The sequence below is a fragment of the Taudactylus pleione genome, unplaced genomic scaffold (assembly GCF_031769625.1).
Source record: "Taudactylus pleione unplaced genomic scaffold, aTauple2 ptg000256l, whole genome shotgun sequence".
Classification (NCBI taxonomy): domain Eukaryota; kingdom Metazoa; phylum Chordata; class Amphibia; order Anura; family Myobatrachidae; genus Taudactylus; species Taudactylus pleione.
In genome coordinates this window covers 16,064,064-16,088,841 of record NW_028284658.1, presented here as the reverse complement: position 1 = coordinate 16,088,841, position 24,778 = coordinate 16,064,064, and the positions used below count along the sequence as shown (strand labels likewise).

The following is a 24,778-nucleotide window of genomic DNA, read 5'->3' as shown; positions in this document are numbered from 1 at the left end:
CAGCCAATCAGCTCCCAACTGTCATTTTTCAAACACAGCCTGTGAGATGGCAGTTGGGAGCTGATTGGCTGGCACCTTATCACTTTCCTATCACTTTTCACTCTGTCTCCTAACACTGCTTAGTAAATAGACCCGTGTGTGTGTGTTATATCACACTTCAAACCATAGTTATAGCCTCCAAATCATAATTTAGCTGAAGCTGGCACTATTCTGTTCATTGCCATCTATGGGTTATATCCAACTTCACTGGCAAACAATAAACAGAGCCCTTGTCATAATTAATCTTCCTTCCATGAATATAATTTACAGCATCTTAGCTTGAAAACAGCAGTAGACAATAACCACTTATATCTATCTCTCACCAACAAGCATCAGTCCTGCAATTTGTTAAATCCGTAGCTTTAGTCAAAAGGGAAACGGTCAGTTGTTAGCTAAATTGGTAATGCTTGAAAAGTTACTGAGTACTGTTTTAATGGCTGATGAGTAATGTTCCTAGTGAAAAATGCTTCAAAATAAACCAATCGGGACACAATGTGTCATGGAAAAACGGTGCAAAAAATGTCCAGTAAAAATAATATTTCCGGTCCAGAAACAGTGGTTTAAACTCAAAATAAATATATGCAGGAGTTACTTTTAAACAACATGTAGTTGACCTTACCTGTATTCTATTTAATGGTATTGACATTTGCAGCTACACAGGCCTTTATTACATAGAAAATTACTATGTGCACAAAATTATCTGAAATAACATGTCACTTTCCTGCCACATTAAAAGCTCAGCACCCTACAGTCCTAATTAATTTTATAACATCAAACTAATATTGGTGGTCAAAGTATCAGAATTCAAATACAAAAAAAGGTCCAAAATAAATCTAAAACTTCTGTTGCAGATCTGCTGTAAACATTCTATCTGAGTATCTGTCTCAGCTACAGGCCCATAACATTATGATGCCTGACTTCATTCTCTCTGCTGCACCCTGGACTCCCAGCACACCTGTACCACCTGTCAGGTAGTATGCATCTAGAGCCTATTTTGCTATTTGACAAAGAGCAGTGTTTACTATTACGTTAATTATTACCAAGACTTCACTCTGGGTCTACAAATAAATACTGAACACTAGCCTTTAGTTTTAATGTCCCAATCAACAGCAATACCGAATAACACTAATATAAGTGCAATACACATTTCCAACAATTTTTTTTTTTTTTTTTAACTGGTCCTTCCTACAGCTCCTGTGTATACACACCACTCTGTAAAGTTAAGACACTTGTTGTTGCTCCAAAGACTTTAATGTGGCTTAGCTAGGTACCATAATCTACCAGGGTAGTTGGCAAATCCAGTTGGTACTAGTTGCAAACAGTCACCAAACATTTAAAAGTACAAAAGTGCTGCAGGTCAACTATAAACAAAAACCAACTCAAATTAAATTTTCCCAAAGAGTCTCAGAATGCAGTGGATACATTTGCTTCCATGTTAAGACATATCCAAAAGAAATTAAGGGCCCACTAATTGCTCATTCAGGTGTGTTTTACCACACACAAAGGACATGGTTGTTAGTATTGTGTTTAAGGCAGCATAATTATTTCCCACTATTCACTTCAAAGCCGATCATATCAGAATGCAAACATTTGTATGACTATTGTTTATATTGCTACAAACTCAAGATAGTTCTGTCCCAGCCGAAAAAAATGCAATAAGAGTTAATAGGTCGCAAAGGAAATCGTATATTTTTTCCCTCCATAACTTTAAAACCTGAAATAGTTAATACATGACAAAACCATGTTAAACACAGTAACATATACAAGTCATATAAAACTATTTTAACTTTTGAATCATCTTACTGCAAAACACATGGCAGAATCATCGTTATAGAATATCTGCTAAACATACTAAATCTAACTCTTGATGGATTTTGCAGCAAAAGCCAGTAGGAAAGGAAGGTAACAGTATTGTGCTACTTCTACTGTGTGCCAATTGTGCACCAATTATTGTAAATGAACATGGCATGTACAGTGGTCACAATAAGTAACCATATAGACAAATATCGTAAAGTGCTAGAATTATGAAGCCGGGACTCAGATTTACCAAAGTACAAATGACCTGCAATACGTTTGTTTCTTGTTCACCCTCACCTCTCCTTCCTGTCCTTGGCACTTGCTTGTTTGGGATAATGAGCATTTACTGTAAAAGTAGCCATGTAGCACCTTAAGCTCAGCTTTCTCCTCCTTTACAGTTAGCGCATGGTCATATCAGCCAATGTTCCCATTTTTCTCTCCACCTGATCGGATTCTTGAACCCTAATTAGTGTGCAACTTCCCAGAAAGCAGGGGCATTTTCTCTGTAATGTTGGCCCAGCAGACAGATAAGGGAATTGTTAGGGCAGATCATAGGTTGGGCATAATTTGTCTAATTATTTTTTAAAACGGTTTGTAGGACATGCATGGCAGTAATCTACACCCCACTGATATATACAAAATATTTTCTGTAGATTATCTAATTCTCTTGCTCGCAGAACTGTGTGGCCACGGCGGTTTCCTGAAGGGAACAAATTGAACATCTTGTAATGACGAGATGTAATCGGTCCACTTGGACATTTCATAAAATGAATTTGGTTATCAAGTAAAACTATAGAATAATAAATCTGGCTTTTTGAGACGCTAACGGGAAAAAATCCCACAAATAATAGCACACACTCTGTAATGGTGACCGGTCACTACATGTGATGTAGACACTGTGCCCCTGGGAAGGAAGTGGCACATGTGAGGTCTATATTTCCTAGTGAATGGACAGCATGCTCATTTAAATACGTTGTGCTCACAAAATGGCTGCCTCCTCGTTAAGTGACAGGTACACATTAAATAAAGTCAAAGGGCAAAAGTTTAAATGATAACCGTAATATAACCCAATGAAGTTGTTTTTTTTTTCATAGTGCTGTATTAATTACATTAAAAAGGACCGTGAAAATAGTTTCATTTCATGTTGTTTCAAGGGATCAAACATTGTATTCCATGCTCTGGGAAGCCTTAAATAACTACATCTCTCTTTGTAATTGTCTGTGCAAGTTCTTACTAACGTAGTGGCTCTGGTATATTATTTCAAGAAATACTTTATGGGGTTTGTTTTTTGTAAAAGATTATAAAGCTTGCCAAAGAAAATGCAGAAATTATGCACAATATACAGAACCTCCTCTGGATCTTGCTTTAATTTGTGAATAATAAAAACATTGGGACACATAATTCTGGCTTTATTAAAATCATTGTGAAGAATGCCATATGTAAAAATATTATTATACATTGGTTTTAGATGTGGGATTAGATGTTCATTTAGTATTGTCAAGTATTTAACGCGCAAGCCATCTGGCAGAATTGTTTAAAGGATTTATTACTTCTAGCCATTCTATTTCTGTATGGATGGATTTAACTCTCCAGTATCAGAATTTCTGCAAACAAGCCTTTCACAAATGGTGAAACACACTAATACCCCTTTTACACCGGAGCTAAAACCCGGGTTTTTGAAGGGTTAACCCGGGCAGCTCCCTGGTGTAAAAGGGCAGAGGGTTGGATCGCCGGGTCGAGTGACCCGGCAATCCAACCCAGGTAACTAACAGGGTTTAACACGGGCGTAGCCCGTGAAACCCTGCTATGGGAACAGCGCACTCCGGGTCACGATGACCTGGAGTGCGCTGCTAGCCGGCCGATTGGTCCGGCTTCAGTGGCGCTTGGAGATGACGCCATCTCCAAGCGTCCACTTTCACTCCGCAAAAGCCGGGTCTATGCAGACCCGACTGCGGTGTGAGCGGCGCTGACTCGGGAATATCCCGAGTCAGCGCCGGCAAAATTCCGGGTCTGATCCGGATAGGAACTTTGTTCCAACTCCGGGTCAGACACGGAATTTAGGTGGAAAAGGGGTATAAGTAATAAAGGTAAGCATCTTTCCCAGTGGCATTTTGTGCATCTCATCGATTATTTGATTTGTACACTTCTGCAACTGTGAATTTGCGTGTAAGTGTGTATGTTTATTTATATTGTATAGTACAGTGTGCGTCCATAACCATATGTCACTGAATTCAGTTTAATATTATAAAAATGTTTTATTTTATTGCAGTTTGAAATAAAATGTCCATACTGTGTACCTTTGTTTGTGTATGCACTGGTGAGCAACAGAAACACCAGTGCACCTCTTCAAGAGGCCAACTTATGAAAGCTTTCTAAGCTTTATCTCTGCTGCAGCTAGGGTTTTATAGTATTTATTAATGTCGACTGCTGGCGGTGGTTATCGCCCTTTCAGGGACACTCTGGTGAAAGCCTATTAACAAGGACAATGTGTAGTGAAAAAAAAAATGTTTTTTTATTATTATTAATTTAAAAAAAAAATGTTTTACAAAAATATATAAAAAATATTGCTAAACCCAACGGTCTGCCTTTTGTTTGCATTTAAATAATATTTTATTTTCTTATACAAGATGGTGAGTTGTTTCTGCTGTATTAGAGTGATTTTAGCAGTTTAATTGATGCCCAATATCGAGTGGGTTTGTTGCAAATAAAACACTGTTATATACATGGACACAAGCAAGATGTAAGTTTAAACCAGGCCCATACACTTTTGTTTTTCAATCTCAAAATAGTTGTCGCATTGCATACGGTCACAATCATGGAATTTTAAATAATTGCAAATTGCGTTTGCGATTTGGAAAGCAATTACAGCCAACTCTGCTATTCGGTTATCAGCTGCTTTCTGCAAAAGGAGTCTGAAGGCTGATAACTGCAATGTTTTACTGCTGATGGAAAGTATGATAACAGCAGTTACCCACATCTGGAAAAAAAAACCTTAATAAGGCCTTTTCAAATTTCAATATCTGATCAGATAAGTTCCACCATGTTATGCTGAAACACAGCTCCGATCCACACAACCACATTTGTAACACCCACTTTGCAATAAAGCCCATTCCCTTAAGGGTCCTCAAATTGGTTCAGTTCTGACAAAATCAGGGCTATTGGAATAGGAGGTATATAGACAGATCTTAAGAATTTAAACTAATGCAAATTACTTAATTATTTCATAGTGAGTGTCAATTCTGTTATAAGCAGAAGTGTAGTGTGATATTTTAACATCCGTTATGTCAACTCCATAATGTTGACACAGTCTGAATATCGACATTCAGGATGTTGACATCTCAACATCCACACTGTCGACAGTGACATAATTAGTGTTCATTCTAGCACCCTGCACCTGTCACAACCCGTGCAGTTCCTCTTTCCTGCCTGGGGTGTCGCCCTCTGCTCTGGTGCTTCTAGCACACTCTGGTCTGTATCTCAGCAGTTTGTTGCATCAGCTCAGTGTGCTAGACGAACCAGAGAGTGACATTGTGAATGTTGACAGTGACAATGTTGACACTGATATTTTTGCCTAAATCTAACCCTAACTACAGCCTAACAATAATTGCATATGTCTACATTGTGATGGTCAACATTCACAAGGTCAACATTTTGCATGTCAATATTCAAAACATGACATTCTGTATGTTGCTATCCTGACTGGAATCCATAAACAGCCAGATGATAGTTTCATGGAGCAGTTGTCAAACTTTATCAATATTGACCTCAAACAAACTGTGTGTGTAAACTTGTATTTCAGGCTTTAATCAGTTCTCACAAAAAAATGACCTTTGAGATTGTATGTTAAAGCTTGAGCAAAGGAGTTTTGCAACACTCCAGGAATATAATTTCAGTGTGCTTCAGCAAAGGGCTACTAAATTACGGTCTCAATTTGTATTATTAATTACTCCATTAACTTTGGCTCATTTTGTATGTATCATAAATAAATGGTATACCTCATTTTTAAAACAAATGGAAGGAATAAAATTGCATTAGTTGTTCAACAGGCTTAGTATAGCACTGACATGCCATCTTGGCTTGTCTGTAGAAAAGATTCTGACAATGACAAAATTAGAAGAACGCAGTCTACATATGTAGTTAAAACTAGTGGAGTCTAGATTACTCCAGGAACCAGTTACCTATTTCTGCTATTTACTAATGTTATATTCTATTTCCATGCAGCTTTTTACCCAACAGCATACACTTGTAAGGCACAAGCAGTTGTGTTTTTTATTCCTATCCTGGCACAGTGGTCAAACCGCCTGCAGAGAAATACTCTAAGACGAGGCATGTCACAGCCAAAAATCTGTCTAGAAACAAGTACTCGGCTGGAGTCCTAGCGGGCAGGCAGCCGCTGTCTAAGAAAGACCAGATGCCAAGAAACAAACTTTCCATCATATCCCCGGCAAAATCCAGATCTACTGCCAGGGTCAAGTCCCACGTGTACAAGGGATGTATTTAATAGATTAAAGGTTGATCCCCATGCAGCTGGACACAAAAACTACTGCTTCTAAAGGATTTACCAGTTGAGTTGCTGAATTTCTCTAAATCAATCTGCACATTTCAAGGGTCTTCCTGTTTTCATTTAGCGTAACCACTTCCTGGCCATCAGCAGACTGCAGACTCTCATCAACTGATCAGGAAATTGGGACCTTTGTACAGATTGTTTCTTTAGAATAACTACATTCAGAAAGCTATGTTAATACTTGTATAAAAGAATTATGATCCATCCTGACCTTTCTGAAAGTCCATGATAACTATTAGCTGTTACTGTAGCTATAGGAATAAATTGAAAAATAAAAAAGTCAAACACCATTCACTTAACCAAACCCACAAAACTTGCCAGCCTAAAAAGAAGATGGAACAAGGATGGGGTTGATTCAATTGTTTTTTTATGTTGCGGTAATGGGCGCCCAATGTTGCAATTACTTATTGTGCTCTTCGCGTAAAATGGGTAAATCCGTCTAAAGTCCAAGTTAGAGTGCCCAAAAACAGGACTTATCACACATTTCTGCTCACCTCCTTAGGCTGTTCGCTCCCTATTGGAGCAATAATTGAAATACTCTGTTGGGTGACCGACACTACCAGCCTCCGGCGAAAACAATTGAATCGTCCACAATGTCTCTGTTCCCCTTTGCTGTATATTCCATCCTACATATGCTGCAGGCAAGAGTACATAGAAGATAATTCATAAGTGGTGTGTGCACGTGCATGTGTGTGTGGGGCTGGGTTGGATATTTTGCCTGCGATACCCAATTTAGTATTTTTTTTTCCCAAGCTATAATTGATGTACTGTATGCAAGCAAGCAGTTAAGAGGACAGTAAGCCCTTGAAGATAACATTCTACCAATTCATACTAACAGTAGGTATAAAGTCATTCATAGCACTGAAATGCACCGTAGAGAAGGAAGGAGCAGAGTACAGATTTCTGCTATGGAACTAAATTGAATGTACTGGAGAAGTAAAATTGATAACAGTGAATGGGGAAATGAAACCTCTTTTTAACATGGGACATTCAATTATTTAACTGAGTTCTAAATAACCTTTACTTTGAAAAGTAACGATCTAGTGTATCCATTACAGTGAAAATTCAAATAAAAACATTTTGGAAAAAAATAAAAATAAAAATAAAACTTATATGCTACCTAATAATGGAATTCTGTATCCCACAATATCCATCACCAGGTTAATGAAGGAAGATCTTTGTGCTTGAATTGTCGCGTGCCATTGCTTTACATGATCCCTTGGCATTTTATTAGAAAACTTATGAGGACTGTGGTACATTTTTGTTGCTCTCTGTCCTCTTGCAGACCTGGTCAACCCCAATAACATTGCACCCAATTTCTTCTATTCCATCCCCCAATCTAAGATACTGTATTGAGAGGTTTAACCCACTTACATAATACTTGAAACACACTACACAAAATATCTTGTGTAGTAGCGTTCAACTACATGTTGTAGCGACCATCTATACGCGTTTATGCCCATTCATCTTTCAAGAACGTTCAGTACAGATGTAATGCATCAGTCATGGTGCATGGCAGAGGCAATATATCTGAAAGATGTTGTTGATATTGTGCAGTGTGTACGGCATGCGCAATAGGTCGGATGCTGGGTGTTTTGGACGTCATCTTTAGTGACATTTAGCACAGTTCAACATGACAATCTGACAGTTTGTACTACAATTGACTGGCCATGATCCTCTGAACAGACATATAGTTCGGATAACAATGATGGTTGTTTAGTGTGTTTGAATGATATCATTTGTGCTCAGTTGTAAAAGAAAATAGTCAGGTCGGTCGGTAGTTACAGGTTGAGTCTCCCATATCCAAAATGCTTAGGACCAGGGGTATTTTGGAAAATGGAATATTCCGTATTTTGGAATAACTGCAAACCATAATGAAATATCTTGGGAATAGGGCCCAAATATACACACAGAATGCATTTATGTGTTATATACACCTTATACTCACAGCCTGCAGGTAATTTTATACAATATATTCAATAATTTTGTGGTTCAAACAAAGTTTGTGTACAGAAATTAAATTAATTTATGTTTCATATACACCTTATACACACAGCCTGAAGGTGATTTTATACAATATTTTTAATAATTTGTGCCGTAGACAAAGTTTGTGTACATTAAACCATCAAAAATCAAAAGGTCTCATTAACTCAGTCATGCCAAAAAAAATCCGTATTTCGGAATATTCCATATTTCAGAATATTTGGATATGGGAGACTCAACCTGTATATTGTTCAAGTATGTACAACACATTGCACTGTCAGCAAAGCTCAAAGAAAGGAGAGGAATTACGGGTAAGACTACAAAGTTATGTACACTTACTTGCATCATTATAAATCTAGGTAAAATCCTTTAGCAATAATATTTGATACAGCCAAACCCTAATAATTAAATTATACAAATAGAAAAAGGAAAATAAATATAGGGTTATAATACTTTTTTCTTACTCTACAAACTAAAAAGTTTGCATTGCTGAAATGTAAGGGAAAGAAACTTGTTATCCATTATTACACAGTTTTTAGAATTGTTTTTATTATTAAGAAATTAAAAAAAAAATAATTCAACAATATATGAAAATAAATTTGGTTATAACATTTACGCCCCAAAAAAACTGTAGTGAATCTGCACATGATTGTACATAATGCGCCTCATTATAAAAGTCAATTAGGGATTAAAAGTAAATAAATTAAAAGCCACAAATAGCCCAATTTCCTCTCTTCTATTCCAAACTTCAGGCTACTCTCCAACCAGAAGACAAATCAGAGAGACCCTGGGAACAATTCCAAGATATCTGAAGGTTGTATTATGTGCCTGGAATGTGCATTTTACAAACATTAACTGACAGAGCCCTCTCGCTCTCTTACTTTATATATTTATAAACGTATTCTAAATAAGCAGAGACAGAACAAATAAATTAAATATACAAAAGTTTTAAGATGTAAATGTAAGGTAATAACTAATCTTATTTATAATCAGGGCCATATTTCAGTACTTTTGCAGAGAAACCTGTTAATTTAAATTAGTATTTTTAGAGATTTTAAAAATAAGAACTCGATTACAGAAGCAGAACAACAAAAAACTATATTTGACTTTATTTTAATTTATTTAAATCACAAATGGTAAAAAGTTAGAAAGCATAATTTGATAGGAACTCTTTGGGGATTACAACATACCTTTCTTTTCCCCCATTGTCGATCCTGTTGCTCAGCAGAGGTGTCAAACAACAAATTAAGGGCCTGATACAGACCCGCTCGCGAGCGCTGAGCACTCGCAAGCGGGTCGATGTTGGCCCAGTGCGCATGCGCACGAGGGAGCCGGCTCCGTCGTGCGCATGCGCGAGACCCGGATAGTGACGGCCAAGCCGTCGCTCCGGGTCTCGCTACAAAAGGGGCGTGCTGTTGATGTTGATCACAAGTGATGTCAGTGGGAGTGCTCTCGGCTCTGATAGAGCCGAAAGTACTCCAGGGCTTGCGGCAGATGAGACCCTACCACAAGGGTCTCGTCGCAAGCCGGATGGTCGCGATGGTCTTGACCATCGCGACCATCTTTTTGGCCACTCGCTATAGCTGTGGGTGGTCACCCACAGCTATGCGAGCGGCCAGGGGGGAGCTCTAAAATTCAGAGGGACGGCCCTGATTCAGAGCGAGCTCTCTGTCAGAGCATCCGGCTCTGAATCAGGGCCTAAATCCCTTCCAGAGTAACTGGGGCCTACTAGTATGATCAGAGCATGAACAAGCCGATAGCCTTGATCTTCTAAATGGATCAACAACTGACAATGGTGACAATGCAATATGGTTTCAGCCACCAATATCACAGTCTAACCAAATTTCCTCTTGACAAATTAGGACAAAACAATTATGCTTGTTGCGAATATTCTAAACTTTGTAGAAGTGTTCTGGATGAGTCGATCTTCATATGCAGAAAGGGTGCCACGAAGCTTCCCAGATAAATCTCCTCACTGTCAATTTGAGACACTCCCTCAAGCTGCCTATGCACAGACAGATACATTCACTTGCTCAGTTGAGCCTCAGCTAACAGGATGCATGGGCAATTTGGCTATCCACGTGAGTGAACGAGTTGGATGGATTTGCTTGCTCATCACTAAGACCAGACAACATGGGGTTGAGTTGGTATAGTCGCCAATGACTGCATATAGTGACAGATTGTGGTCGTTGGCTGAATAGATTTTGGACAGCAGCAATATAGAAAGCTGGTTTGTTATAAAAAAAATATTCATAAATCATTTCTATTGCTGTACAATTCTAGCCTGATACATCACTGTCTCTCCTTTTTTAGATTTGTCAGCAAACTTTTACTTTGTGAACCATTAAGTTTTTATTTTGTTTGTTTACTGAGGGTTAAAACCAAGTTTAAAACAGAATCCACGGGTGATCTGTCCCTTATTACTGTGAAGGTGTCTCCAATGCCCTGACAAAGACACATTGGGCCTGATTCAGAGCCGCACGTAAGCGGCTGTTCGTTCGCTCTGAGCGATGTTCGCACAACTGCGCATGTGTATGGGTCGTAATGTGCAAAACAGTCATTGCGGTCGGAAATCGTGCACTCGCAAAACAACGAGGGGTTGCTAATTTGATTGACAGAATGTACCGTTTGTGGGTGGTAACAGGGGAAGGTGCTTGAAAACGGGGGAGTGGAGATCCGAACGCAGGCGTGCCTAACGTTCACAAGGGCGTTAAACGGGAGTACATAATTAGTAAAGGAGCGTCATCGACCATGTCACATGGTGGTCTCTTAGCCTGAACTGCTCGCAGTGATTGCGGTAGGAAAAACCTATCACAAGCACTGCGAGCAGTTCAGATGCCTTTCGATGTTCCCGATTCTTCTAATAAATACCGGAGATGACGTGTGATGCGAACGGCAAAGGGGCGTCTTTACAAAATAGCAAGTGCATTTTTCGTTCGCTCGCTCAGACATAGAGGCGTCAACAAACCGCAAAGAGCGAGCGCTCAATTTAAATAGCCGGCCCCTTTTTTAGAACGACCGTCCGCAAATAGCATTCGATTCTGAATCAGGCCCATTGTCCTCTGTTGATCACTACTTTCCTCCAGCCTCTCAGACAATACACAAGTTAATACACATCACCATACACCTCCCCAAGCAAGCTCTCTGCAAAATACAGACTTAATTGGCCACCATACATCACTAATTAGAGTAGATCTAGGAGACACCCTCATACGTAAGCAAGTTTATCCGCTTTATTTACATTTTCTGCTTCCACAATGTGCTGACTGACTCAAGGATTATATAACTTTCTGGCTGGAATAAGAACTACCCCAATGAACATGTTAACATTGATACCATCATCACTAACTACTCATATTCATATCATGAAAAGCCCTAATACTTTAGCTTCTGGTGTACAGTGCACAGTACTATTGTGCCATCCTCTCATAATATAGCCAAACTTGAAAAACCCAGCCACTTAGAGCTTGTGCTGAATGGTAGGATCCTACAAGTTACACATTTTACAAATTACTGCCGACATAAAATGATGGCTCCCAATCAGAGGTCAGTATAGTCTTTGGGTCCGTACAGTATGTGCTACAATTTGCAGCCAGTTAGGTCTAAAATAATCTAAATAGATGTCATAATTGTAGACTGCATGGATATGCTCAACACATGATCGGTTATCAAAACAGAATACAACAGAAATAACTGAATAAATGTCAGTAACTTGCCGTTACAAGAATGAAATGAAGAAATGTGCAAGAAGCATACTTACATTAGAGTATCCACTTACTTGTATTATTATATTTTATACATTGTCTACAGATGTGTCCTTACACATCTTTGCTGCAGTCACGCTAAAAAGCCCCTCTCGGTGTGCCAGGTCCCGTGAGACTCTGCTAGCGCCAGACGTCTTGATTGCATCTTTCTTTTTTACAGAAAATGCATCTAAGTCACAATGTGATGTGACTAGTACAAACCAGCAGCCTGTGCTGATTAATTTGATATGCAACACGTGTATAATTGTGTGCAGAATCTGTATATGAAGAGCTTAAATGCAGCAGCCGCAGATTATTTTCATTCCAAGTTCAATTGTGCTTCATATACAGACTCAGGTGCACACAGATATGCAAGTGTCACATATCAAATTCATCAGCACAGTCTGCAGATGCGTCTTAGTTGCATCGCATTGCAGCTTAGATGTATTTTCAGCAAAAAGAGAGTAGCACGGGACCTGGCGCCTCACTCGCGCCAGGCAAAATCGCGTTACATGCCGTATTGAGGCTAGATGTAAGAGGACACATCTCCATGTAACAGATAGTTATTTTCAGCTGTTTATCTACTGACTTGTAGATACCAGGCACAATTATATAATATGCACCTGCAGGTGTAAAATACCTGCATTTTGGCCGCAGCGAACTTTATTAGAAAATAATCTAAAAATATTTATCATCCTTAAAGGGCTACCCATTAGCAGATCTTTCTGAAAGATAAAAGATTTATCTTTTGAAAAATCCTGGGGCTGCTGTGACAGATATCTTTACATGACAGATTTTTGCAAACGACGAATGATATTACATGACATCATTCTGGGAGTGGATTTTTTTTTTTAATGTTTTTATTCCTTTTCATTAAAAAAATCGTTCGTCGTTTAACGCGACATATATTTCTAATATCTGTCAGCGATAAACTATAATTGACCAACATGTTGGAGAGACAAAAGACCCAATTTGTGGGCCACGGGAGTGCGCATTTTTATCGTTCAGAGCCTATCCATTAGCAGATAAATTGAACTACTGAATGATAAATCGTTCATCTTTCAAATTTATCTGCTAATGGATAGGCCCCTTAACTCTCAAAATCAGAATTTTCAAAACAGTTCAAGAATAAAATTAGCTTTTTTTCCATATTTGGCAGCAAAGTTTTTTCACACTTCTCTGGAAAGAATTTTTGTTTTGTTCCCAGTGCTACCCGAACAAAACTACAAAGCAAAATCACAGATCTATTCATAGATTATACATGCCACAAATGTAAATTTATAAATACAGCATGGACAGATCTAAAAAATAGTTTGCAAAACAGGCCGTTACACTGCAGAAACAGGTATGGATGAAATTGTGCTAATCTCTATACTACAAAACGTTGATACGGGTACAGAAATGGATATTCGTAATTATTAAAAAACATTAAGTTCTCAAAACAATACTAAACATATTAGCAAAAAAAAAAGGGTATTTAGGGCCTATTATTTCTTCATGACCATCGAGCAATAAATTTAAACTTTTTTTTTTTTTTTTTTTTTTTTTTTTTATAACTGTGTAACATAAATAGGGGATTGTACACATATATACACAGTCCAAACAAAAGCACTCACAGGTCCTCGTAAATGAATAGCAGGTACAGATGAGACTCCGTGCAATGACATTTCAATGTTAGAAATTGTAAACCTCCTTTCCCAAGTCATGTATAGATAGCATGTAAATACATATCTTTCCTTTAAAAAATTTTTTTTATAACTGTAATTTCTTAAGCAAACGTTTAATAAACAGATTTGAAAAAGCATTTTTTATGTATTTTTTTAATGGTAAAAAAGTGACATAACCTATGAAGCTGTACCACCAAATAGAAAACATTTTTCCCAATGTGCCATTCTTCTTGCAGCTCTGGACGAAAACAGTTGTTGTTAATTAAAAATCATTTCACAGCCACACATTCCCTCCGGGACCACTTTAATCTTTAGCCAAAAGCTGGATCCCTCAAGATCATGATCATTTTTTAAGCAGCAATGCTGCACGCACAAAGAGCACTGCAAAGCCGTAAATGGTACTCGGCAGAGCTCAATAGAATAGCTTACAAAGAGCCAGGGGTGTAACTAGGTATTTGAAGGCCCCATAGCAAAGGTTTGTAAGGGCCCCTATGTACTACCCAATGGTAAAAAATGTATATAAACACGTAACTTTGACAAGGAAGATGGCCCCCTCAGCTCTGGGCCCCATAGCAGCTGCATGCCTTGCACCTACTGTAGTTACACCCATGTAAAGAGCTAAAGTTATGTATAAACTGTAGTACTGCAGTGATAAGAGACATCATGTAAGCTGGCTCTTGGCCTCAAGTAGAAAGGGATTCCAGAAAATTCTTCTATACATGCGAGGAGAGGGGGATATACTTAATTAGCATCAGCTCCACTGAAAATGAAGAGGTCTGAAAAGGGAAAAGTTGGACTGTTGACAAAATAAGCAACGATGGCGGGAAATCAATTCTCATTGTGGGGATGTAGCCTCCGTGTTAAGTGCCCAGAGCAATTCAATTACTTGCGCTGTAAACCCGTGACTAGCAATTTCTGCTTATTCTCATGCAGGGTCATGCAGTAAGACAACGACCCAAAGTACACAAGTCATTCGACCAAAGAATGGTTAAAGAAGAATAAATTTAAAGTTTTGGAATGGCCAAGTCAAAGTCCTGACCTTAATCCAATTGAAATGTTGTGGAAGGACCTGAAGCGAGCAGTTCATGGGATCAAACCCACCAACAGAGCCGTAGCTAGACTTTTTGGTGCCCTGTGCCAGAAAGAGCATTGGCGCCCCCCTCATTTTTCAAAGAGACATAATGCACCCAAAAAAGGGGAATGGCCAGGGAAGAGATAGAGAAGGCCAGGAGATGCTGGGGATTAAATAAGAGGAAGCTACAAGTGACAATGATAATAAACAGACATTTGACAGGCCAAACAGCGCCCCCTGCCCTGTGCGATGGCACCGGCCGCACTACCCTAGCTACGGCCCTGCCCACCAACATAACAGAGTTGAAGCTGTTTTGTACGTATGGAGTGTGGTAAAATTCAATGTTCAGGACTAAATCAACAATTACCGGAAACATTTAGAAGCAGTTATTGCTGCACAAGGGGGTCATATCAGATACTGAAAGCAAAGGTTCACATACTTTTGACACTCACAGAAATGTGATTTTGGATCATTTCGGCAATAAAAAAAAATGAGCATGTTTAATTTTTTCGTCTCATTTGGTTCTCTTAATCTACTTTTAGGACTTGTGTGAAAATCTGAGGTAGTTTTAGGCGAAATTTCAGCAGAAATATAGAAACCACTGTATATGGTCCTGTAATCTTCGTTGATAGTTATTAGAAGACCAGGATGATTTCCCCACTTTTTCATGGATTTCTGCCAGGGCGCTTATTGTAGAGTTGTGCGACCTCACCACGCAAATCGCCAATTCTAACTGAATTTTGCATTCACAGATGCAGGCAATGCTGGATGTATGCATGTTTTATGATTAGAGTTTGCTTTTGCAAATGTGTATCTAATTGAATTGACCCCTAAGTGTGTTTGGGTAATGATACATAATAACAAACACAAATATAAAAAGAAAGACAGAGTCAAACAAACATCACTTCTTATACAGTCCCAAACTGGATCAGCACGATGTCCATGTGAACAGCCTGAGTAGCTGATTGGCCAATGGCCAGGATCTTCCATGTGATCTGGTTGATCAGCAATAGTGTTGACCAATTGGATCTTTCCAAATCTAAAAAGAAACTCTCACAAGTTGACTAAAAAATTCCCAAAATTAGCAATCAGGACGGTCCACAATGCATTGGACGTACCCTGTTATATTGTTTTGTTGATAAAGAACTAATTTCCATAATTTGTTTGCAGTCCAACTGTATTTAAACATAAAATAAAAAGGTGTATATACATACACAGGTGGAGTGACAAAGATCCAAGTCGTTCTATTGAAGAATGTATTGCAGTGTGAAATTATCTTTCATAGTTAAAAAACAATATTTCAGACAAGAGAGCACAGGACAGGAGAGGTGTACTTTGCAGACATGCCTCAACATGCCACTGTATGAATCGTACAGCCCCAGGAATTCTACACGAGACTGACTGCACCCTCTGTTTTATTTGGAATAGATTATCAGACATCTTCTATTCACATTGGGTTTTTTTATGCTCAGATAAAGTAATAAGAGAAAAAGAAGCACTCTAAAGGGGGATAATAAAACAGCATGCTATTACAGATCAGCAGGTCCTCTGTGTAGTAGCCCGGCATCCTCCACAAAAAGCACCAAACTGTTGTTTAAACGGTCACTTTAAGGACTCATTCCCACCTATCTGCTTGTTCCTGCCTTCTACATGCTTATAAACACACGTCAAGACCAAAATAAAGGAGAATTGGTTAATATACCATGTTGACGTTTTTAGAAAGTGATCATCTATTTTCCTTAGATAGCTATAATGAAAATGCTAAGTAGCCTTTAACGCTAAGTAATTTAAAGTAAACCCATTACATTTACACAAAGTTGCAAACTGTCCATACGTTTCATAGGACAGCCAAAAGGTTTCCAATATGTCCCCATTTTTCATTATTAAATAACCCTTATCATACAATCTTCCTTATTCTGTATGTTAGGCACAACTCTTCCCTAATATTGAAATAAAGTGAACTACAATCATTGTCAGTAAACATAACAATTCTAGGGAATTGAGGCAGAGTTGGGACAGGGAGGCATGCCTAGTGCTGAAAAGTGTGCCATGTCGTCAGGAGGCATGTCTGACACTGAGGTGGTGTGTCTAGGTGCTGAGAAGAGCTAGGCTGTCCCTTCTCTCCCTCCTGTCCCTTTGCAATGAACTTTTTACTGCCACTTGCACCACAGGCAGGTGTGTGCTGTTTTCATTTACATTTTGTGGAATGAACCAATAATTATGAATAAGAAAGCTTATTAATTTACTAAGAACTAGGGAAACATAGTTGCTCGTGATTTGAGAAACCTGGTCCCCAAAGACTAGATACAGTTTGCCTGGTGCTTAAGCTCTCCAAGCGATTCCATCTTGTTTATGGTTTAGCTTGCAGGAGCAAGAGAAAAAGAAGTAGGCACGTGACAGAAGTAACCGTTAGGGATCCTGAACACCAGACCATGGGCGTAACTCCCCATTGGCCAGGATGGCACTCGCCAGGGGCACCGGCCAAGGGGGGGGCACCATCCGGGGGCGCCACCCATGGCCAGGAGGTAGAATCAAGACAGGGCCGCCAGGACTGCAGTCCCGGGTACGCCCCTGTGGCTTGGCGGCTCCTCAGAGCAGCAGCAGCGGCGATGAGGCGCACATGACGTCACGTGCGCCTTGTTAAAGAAAAAGAAAATATATATTTATTCTATGTACCAGGCAGCTGCCGGCAAGCGATGGCGGCTGCTCGGACCTTGACATCTAGGAACTCATCGCTGCTGCTGCACTGAGGAGCCGCCGAGCCACAGGCTGAAGTTGGTAAGTATTTGTGGGCTGCGGGGTGGCCGATGGCTGGACGGTGGGGACCAGGGACTGGAGCCAGGGGCTGAATGCGTGGGGCCAGGGACTGGAGCAGGGGGATGGATCCGGGGGGCCAGGAACTGGAGCCTCGCATTACAGGCAGGCTAATTGCTGGGGAGATAAGAGGGGGGTGACTGTTGAGACAGAAGTGGGATTGTGGGGCTGGGGAGACAGGAGGGTGATGACTGGGGAGACAGGAGGGTGATGGCTGGGGAGACAGGAGTGGGAGGGTGGGGCTGGGGAGACAGGAGGGTGATGGCTGGGGAGACAGGAGGGGGATGGTGGGGCTGGGGAGACAGGAGAGGGATGGCTGGGGAGACAGGAGAGGGATGGTGGGGCTGGGGAGACAAAAAGGGGGCTGCCTGAAGAAACAGAAGGGGGTGCTGGCTGATAAAACATGGGGGTTGCCTGGGGATACAGAAGGAGGGTTGGCTGAAAATAAGGGAGGGGGGGGGCGCCAGTCCATTGCTGTGCCAGGGGCACTCGGACCCCTAGATACACCCCTGCACCAGACTACAGGTAACCTTTGGGGCAGTGGTGAATTTCCCATTAGGCATGTGCCTAGGGGCGCCACTGGCTGGGGGGGCACTAGTTGGATACTTGTTCTATTACGGTCAGTCTAAAATTTACCAGTAACTACATTTTTCCACTCTACAGTACTGTACACCAGCTTGAGTGAAGTGTTGACGCATAGGACATGCACAGACTGACACTGTAAGCGGCCCTCCTTAGTAAATACGTATACACAATTAAAAATAAAACTGCATTTAATAGCTGATGGCTTGTTTTATTATTATATTAAACTGTCAATCACCAATTGAGGGCTTGTAACCAATGCAAATGAGGACTATCCATTACTTTTGTGCCTGAGGGCAACCTAACCCCTAAATCCGTCCCTGCTTTGCGGACTATTGCTCACTGAGACTTTCTCAAACGCACTGTGGCACTAAATTCACATCTGAGGTACCTTATGACATTATAAAAAGTACCTCAAATGTGAATTTGATACCATACTGCGATTGATGTAATATATATCACAAAGTATCCTATATTACCACGCATTAAACATTTATAGAACTCAAAACATATCTTTAATGAGAATTGTTATGAATGAGATGACTGTAAATCCACTAAGGATAAAATAATTCATAGTTTTCTTACAATGACAAATCTGATCCAAGCAGCTTTCTCCCACCAGAACCCTCCAAGTTCTACTTTTACAACTTTCTTTTCATTTACTATATTATAATCACCAGTTTATTAGATAACATATTTTAATACAAGTCAACAGAAAATTGAGTTTTAATATTAACAAAACACATTTATGTCAGTTGAAGGCTTCTGTAAAATATTAATTGGTCCTTCCCTGTGTATACATTCCTCTTACTACCAGCAGTGTACCCCTTATGAGGATAAGGGACACAAAATGCTTAATTCTGCATGTAATGTAGGGTTTTGTCATATATTCCTGTTACTTTTTATATTTCACTAGGATTTCCAATTTTGGGTGCAGTTTGACCATTACCTGTTCTGATTCTGTTCATTTCTATATATGGGCAATGTAAAGCTTATGTTTCCTCTTAAGCCACCTCCTTGAATCTTTCCTGGGGTAAAGTCTGAGAAAGAAATCCTAAATCAGACTAAAACCAGATGCAAGAGACAGGATGTACAAGTAGAATGACAAGAATCACACGACCTTCTTCACTTTAGTAACCATCCCCATACACATTATACTAAACAGAAGTGGCTGTAAGTATACAGCCACGTAACCATCTGTGTTTGTGACCAGTTATCATTAAAGACTTTCACACTGGATATTGCCAAAGCTTTATAACTATTGTGGTTATAGGGGCATATGTATCAAAGCTTGATGTGAGATAAAATTGTGAGATATATATCACCAACCAAGCAGCTTCTAACTTACATTTTGTAGGCTGTGTTTAAGAAATGATAGTTTGGAGTTGATTGTTTGGTGATATATATCTCACATCAAGCTTTGATACATATACATATGCCCCTAAATACGTTGACATGATCTCTGCCGCTTGTGGTGTCACTCATGGTGGACTAGATGTATTTATGTCACTGAGCCTCCTCTATTCTCACTATAGCACATGCTTAGGACAACCATATTGAAAGGCTTCAAAAAGCATAAATGATTGGGGTGTGCTGGCCCTGGAACCAATGATCCTTAGATCATCATGTGCCTTCCAAGTAGCAGTAGATTATTCTAACATGAACAAGCACTAAAACGTTTTTTCCATCCCTCCCCACAGTCATCTTTACACCACCCACCACCAATTTTTATTTAAACTTATCCAGGGATGCTCTGGAACATCCATAACTTGTATTTTCCTATAAATTTCACTGGGGTGGGTATGATATGCCAGCTCAAATCCTGATGTCGGAAGCCCGATGGATGAAATCCTGACAGAGGAAGGCAAGTACCCTAACCCTCCCCCCTTAACCCTAGCCCTCCCTTGGTGGTGCCTAACCCTAACTTCCCCCCAGTGGTCCCTAACCCTAACCCCCTTCCAGCACCCTAAACCTAACCCTGCCCGATGCCTAACTCTAACCCCCCTCCCCGTAGCCTAACCCTCCCATCGATGCCCGGGATCCCGTCCGCCGGCATATTCAACATATCCCTATTATAATATGTAGTCTAAAGGGAAGCCCCATGGAAATATACAAGGTACTCTTCCACCCTGATTCATGGGTATAACATTTACACTGAGAAGACTGTGAATTAATTATCATTGGCCATTGTTATATAGTGCCTGTAGGTTTTATTTATTTTTTTATCAGCAAAATTAGATTTACAGCAATTTTAGGTCACATAAAAATGAATTCACAATTAGAGGGATTATTTATTATTCAGAAATATATATGTACAAATACTCTTACCATGGCCCACGTTAATATTTTTGACATTGTGTGTGACCTTGCTATAAAAAACACATGCTATTGTTCCCATTTAATAGCCAATTTTGTCATCAATGTTCACTTATGCTGGGTACACACTGGCAGATATATTGGCTGATCGGCCAGTGTGTACCAGAGATACATCTGTGAATGGCGTCGTTCGCAGACATATCTGTCCATTGGTAAGTGTGTACGGTGATCAGCCGATCGTCCGCACACATGCAGCGGCAGCCGCGGGGAGGATAGGTTCGCCCCCGACCCGCACCCCGGCCAGCAGGACCCATGGGTGCTTGGAAGATGATGGTAGTTCAGTGTATATGAATGACCATCATCTACAGATATATCTGCAGATTACTTGATTAGGAAAAATGTCAGGACTTTGTTCAGAACCCCTGATACAATTGATGTGGGATAGGTATATGTTGGTGCCGTATGAATGGGTCAGGTGTGTTTAGGCTTGCATGTGGGAGTTACAAGGATTTTCTTAAAACAAACAAGTAAATGAATTTGACAAAAAACAAAAATTAACAACTGAGGCATTCTTATGCACCCCAAATTAGTCTATAGTATTTAATTTGAAGAAAAACACTTGTTTTCTAGCTTTAGATTATGTTTGTAAAATAAAAAAAGTCACAAAACTGTTACCCTAAAGGTGCATACACACGTAACGATTTTTGTAACCAACAATTTTCTGTCAAATTATCTGTCAGATTTTCCCTTGAAAAAGTGAACGATTTTTTGAAGTGTACTGAACGATTTTTACAACGATGAATGAAAAATATTCCTTCCCTTAATGAAAATTGTTATGTTGGACAGTCTGAAATGAACTACAAACGGAGCGTGCTTGAACGATTTTCGTTCATTGATAGATAAAATTGAACGATTGAATGATAACGACGTCGTTATAGTTAACTCGTTCAAAAAATCGTTACGTGTGTAAACACCATTAGATTGTGTTCTTATGATCAAAGCTCAATGCCCTTTATATGTTAGTCAGAATGCAACCTATATACTATAACATTACTGTACAGGAAAGCATTATATAACAATTAATAATTAACCCCAGAAAGCAGTATGTTATTGTGATTTCAAAGAGTAGAGTTAAAAAGAAAAAAAGTCACCGAAGAACAATTTTTTTTTTTAAAGTAAGTTGCTGGACAACACACATACTACAAGGTATGTGTACAGGTGCTCTATTAGCTAGAAGAATTATTTTTTTTTTTGATCAGCAAGGGCTCCTGGGCAACAGGCCTTACAAAACATGTGGATATTAAAGTGGTCAATGCAGTTGATCATCATCTAAAACAAGGTTAAAAGCAAACTATGTCAGATTTATCAGTCACAGCTATGGCAACAACTTGTAGGCGGAGCAAATAATCTTGAGAATTAGCCCATCAATTAGCTCAGACTGTTCCACAAAATGGCTACCTCCACTGTGTACAGGCAACAGATTCACGTTATGTACAGTATTTATTACATTTTTAAACACTGTCTCATTTCAGGGGCGTATATATAATGGGTGCACCCATTTATTCAATACTTACTTCTCTGGAGTTCCCAGCTGACAGTAGCATCACTGTACAAATCACCAGTAAAATGGAGCGGTGGCCATTTTCCTGGGGGTTTTGAGCGTGCAGAGTAGGGAAATCGCCGGGAAAATATTTACTGCGCCATTTCCCGGTGACCTGCACATGCGCAGTAGACTCTGGCACAGCAGTAGAGTCTACCAGTGCCTGGAGTCTATTGCTACACTCAGTGCGCTGCTGGCCCCTGGGTAGAGAGAAGGGGGCCCTGGATGGAGACTGCACAAGTGCCCCCTCTGCTCTTACAACACCCCTGGTCTCATTAAAAGAATATAGTGGTAAGAAACTAAGAAAAGCTAATAATCAAAACTATCATAATACAGCAAACATGGAAATAATAGGAACTCCAACAGGAAGTGACTTAGTAGCCATATTAGTCTTATGTTCTTTTCCTGACGCTTACAAAATGCTATGATGTAGTACACATGCCACGATTATTAGTACATAGACCCCTAAATGTCTTCAGTATACATGATAAAGGGCGATATAACTTTGTGAGACAGCACCATCTAAGGAATCAAATAAATGTACAAAATAACACACACGAAAAATCCTATTACTAAAACTACCCTTGCTCCTAAAGACAGAAGCCACATCACCCAATGATACTGTAACATCAACATGTGTAAAATGGTCTACAGTTAAATATTATAAGCCAAACAGGATACAAAGACAGACTGGAGCTACATTGTTTCTAATTAAATGTATGGATTGATGGCAATGAGGTCGGATTATGAAGCTTAATTAAATAATAAAATAGGGCAGCCACAAAGAAGATACCACAAAAATATTCAATATTACAGAACACTGACATCAGTAATATGTGTAACAGTTAAAGTAAAATTGGAATTTATAAATGAAAAAGAAAGTGTGACAATTATGTTTGGGAGCTAAGGAGATTAGCCCAGCCAGTTTAACTAGATACAATAGTCAGTCCTGGCGGTTGCTCAGTTAACACAAAGTTAAGGAGTTTTGCAGCTGCTGTTTCCACACAGACAGATCAAATTCAAATCCCACATGTAGGATTCAGCCCCAAAAGCTGCCAAACAGAAATCACTCTGCTCCTACCCACCCCAAACCTGTCATAGACCATCAGCTGCAGCAGAGTATAAGTCCTTCAAGATGAATACAACTGAAATATGTGGTTGGATTGGTGCTTGCAACGATAATAAAAATATATACACACATATATACACACACAACATACACTCAGATATAACTAATTTAGGAGCATATACTGACACTAAATCATATCTAATTGAAACACACTGCATACACTTTCTATACAGCATTGTGTCCAATATACAATGCTAATGTTATTGAGGTTTATAAAAATAGTAGATATTCAGCCATATATACTAAACAATGCCACAACATCATGAAGTACACAAATAAACATATATATCAAACACCGACAATACTAAAGTACAAAGTGTATATAATGAGGCCGTTGGGAGTTGGGCTTACATACAATTACAGTGCAGTAAAGTGAATGAAGTACAGCCGCGGTGAGTAGCCCGGGATTACCTACAGAACAGAATCAGCCCCAGAAATGTATATAACAAATAAGAGCTCCCCGGGCAGTCACAGGGATAGTAGTGGTGTTTGGTGACACTAAAGTAACTTCAGCCAGAGTGCCACACAGCCAGCTGTCCGATTCCTCACTAATATATGAGTAACACCCCCCGTGCCCATTCTTACCTGTCAGCCATTTTTATATGTCTCCCCCTCACATGGTCCGGTGGAGGAGCCTAAAAAGTAAATTAAAAGTCCTGGGAGACCTGTTGATTGCCTAGATCCTGTAGAATCTATCTGTCGCGATCCCCAAGCAGTGATATGACAAAGTAACAGATAGATCCCCTCCTTCCCTGTGTGTGTGTGTGAGCCAGGCTCTCCCTTCCCAGGCAGGATGTGTAATCTGATTCCACTCCCAGTATATCCTCCCCCATCTACTGGTTTGTGTAGAGCTGGGACATACATTACACTGCACAAAGGAGAGGGGGTGTTAACCCATGTCATGCCACTGCTGTTCAGCCCAAAGCAACTTTTCCAGCAACTGAGGAGTTAAGGGAAATTCCCTTTTAAAAAGTCCCATGCTTACGTCAGTTGTCACTTATTCCCTCTTTACAAGTTTATCTTTTACAGAAAACTAATATTTAATTGTGTAATGAATACCAATAACACTGATCAACACTCATTTTATTGCCAATCATCATAAAGGGTATTCATGAAAGTTGAGAGATAAAATTGTGAGAGATAAAGTACCAACCAATTAGCTCCTGTCACTTTAAAGGCTAAGGGGTCTATTTACTAAGCAGTTTTAGGAGACAGAGTGAAAAGTGATAAGAAAGTGATAAGGTGCCAGCCAATCAGCTCCCAACTGTCATTTTTCAAACACAGCCTGTGAGATGGCAGGTGGCAGCTGATTGGCTGGCACCTTATCACTTTCTTATCATTTTTCACTCTGTCTGCTAACACTGCTTAGTAAATAGACCCCTAAGGCTGGTATTCAATTAGTTTTGCCTAGATCGCGTCTTTTGGACGCAGAAACTTAACGTGCGCTTCCCCGCTATTAAATTCCAAAAGTC

The 24,778-nt window shown here is 39.7% G+C and overlaps 1 protein-coding gene across 2 annotated transcripts in view; it reads right to left on the bottom strand.

Annotated features, from left to right (window-relative positions):
• The window catches only part of LOC148514977 (rho GTPase-activating protein 39-like), a 105,708-nt gene extending 81,623 nt beyond the window's left edge, over nt 1-24,085 (bottom strand). For both annotated transcript variants that reach the window (XM_088480687.1, XM_088480688.1), the window contains exon 1: nt 23,892-24,085. In XM_088480687.1, the coding sequence (XP_088336813.1) occupies nt 23,892-23,902 (11 nt within the window). In that variant the 5' untranslated portion in view covers nt 23,903-24,085. The remainder of the gene's footprint in view (nt 1-23,891) is intronic.
• Between the last annotated feature and the right edge of the window lie 693 nt (nt 24,086-24,778).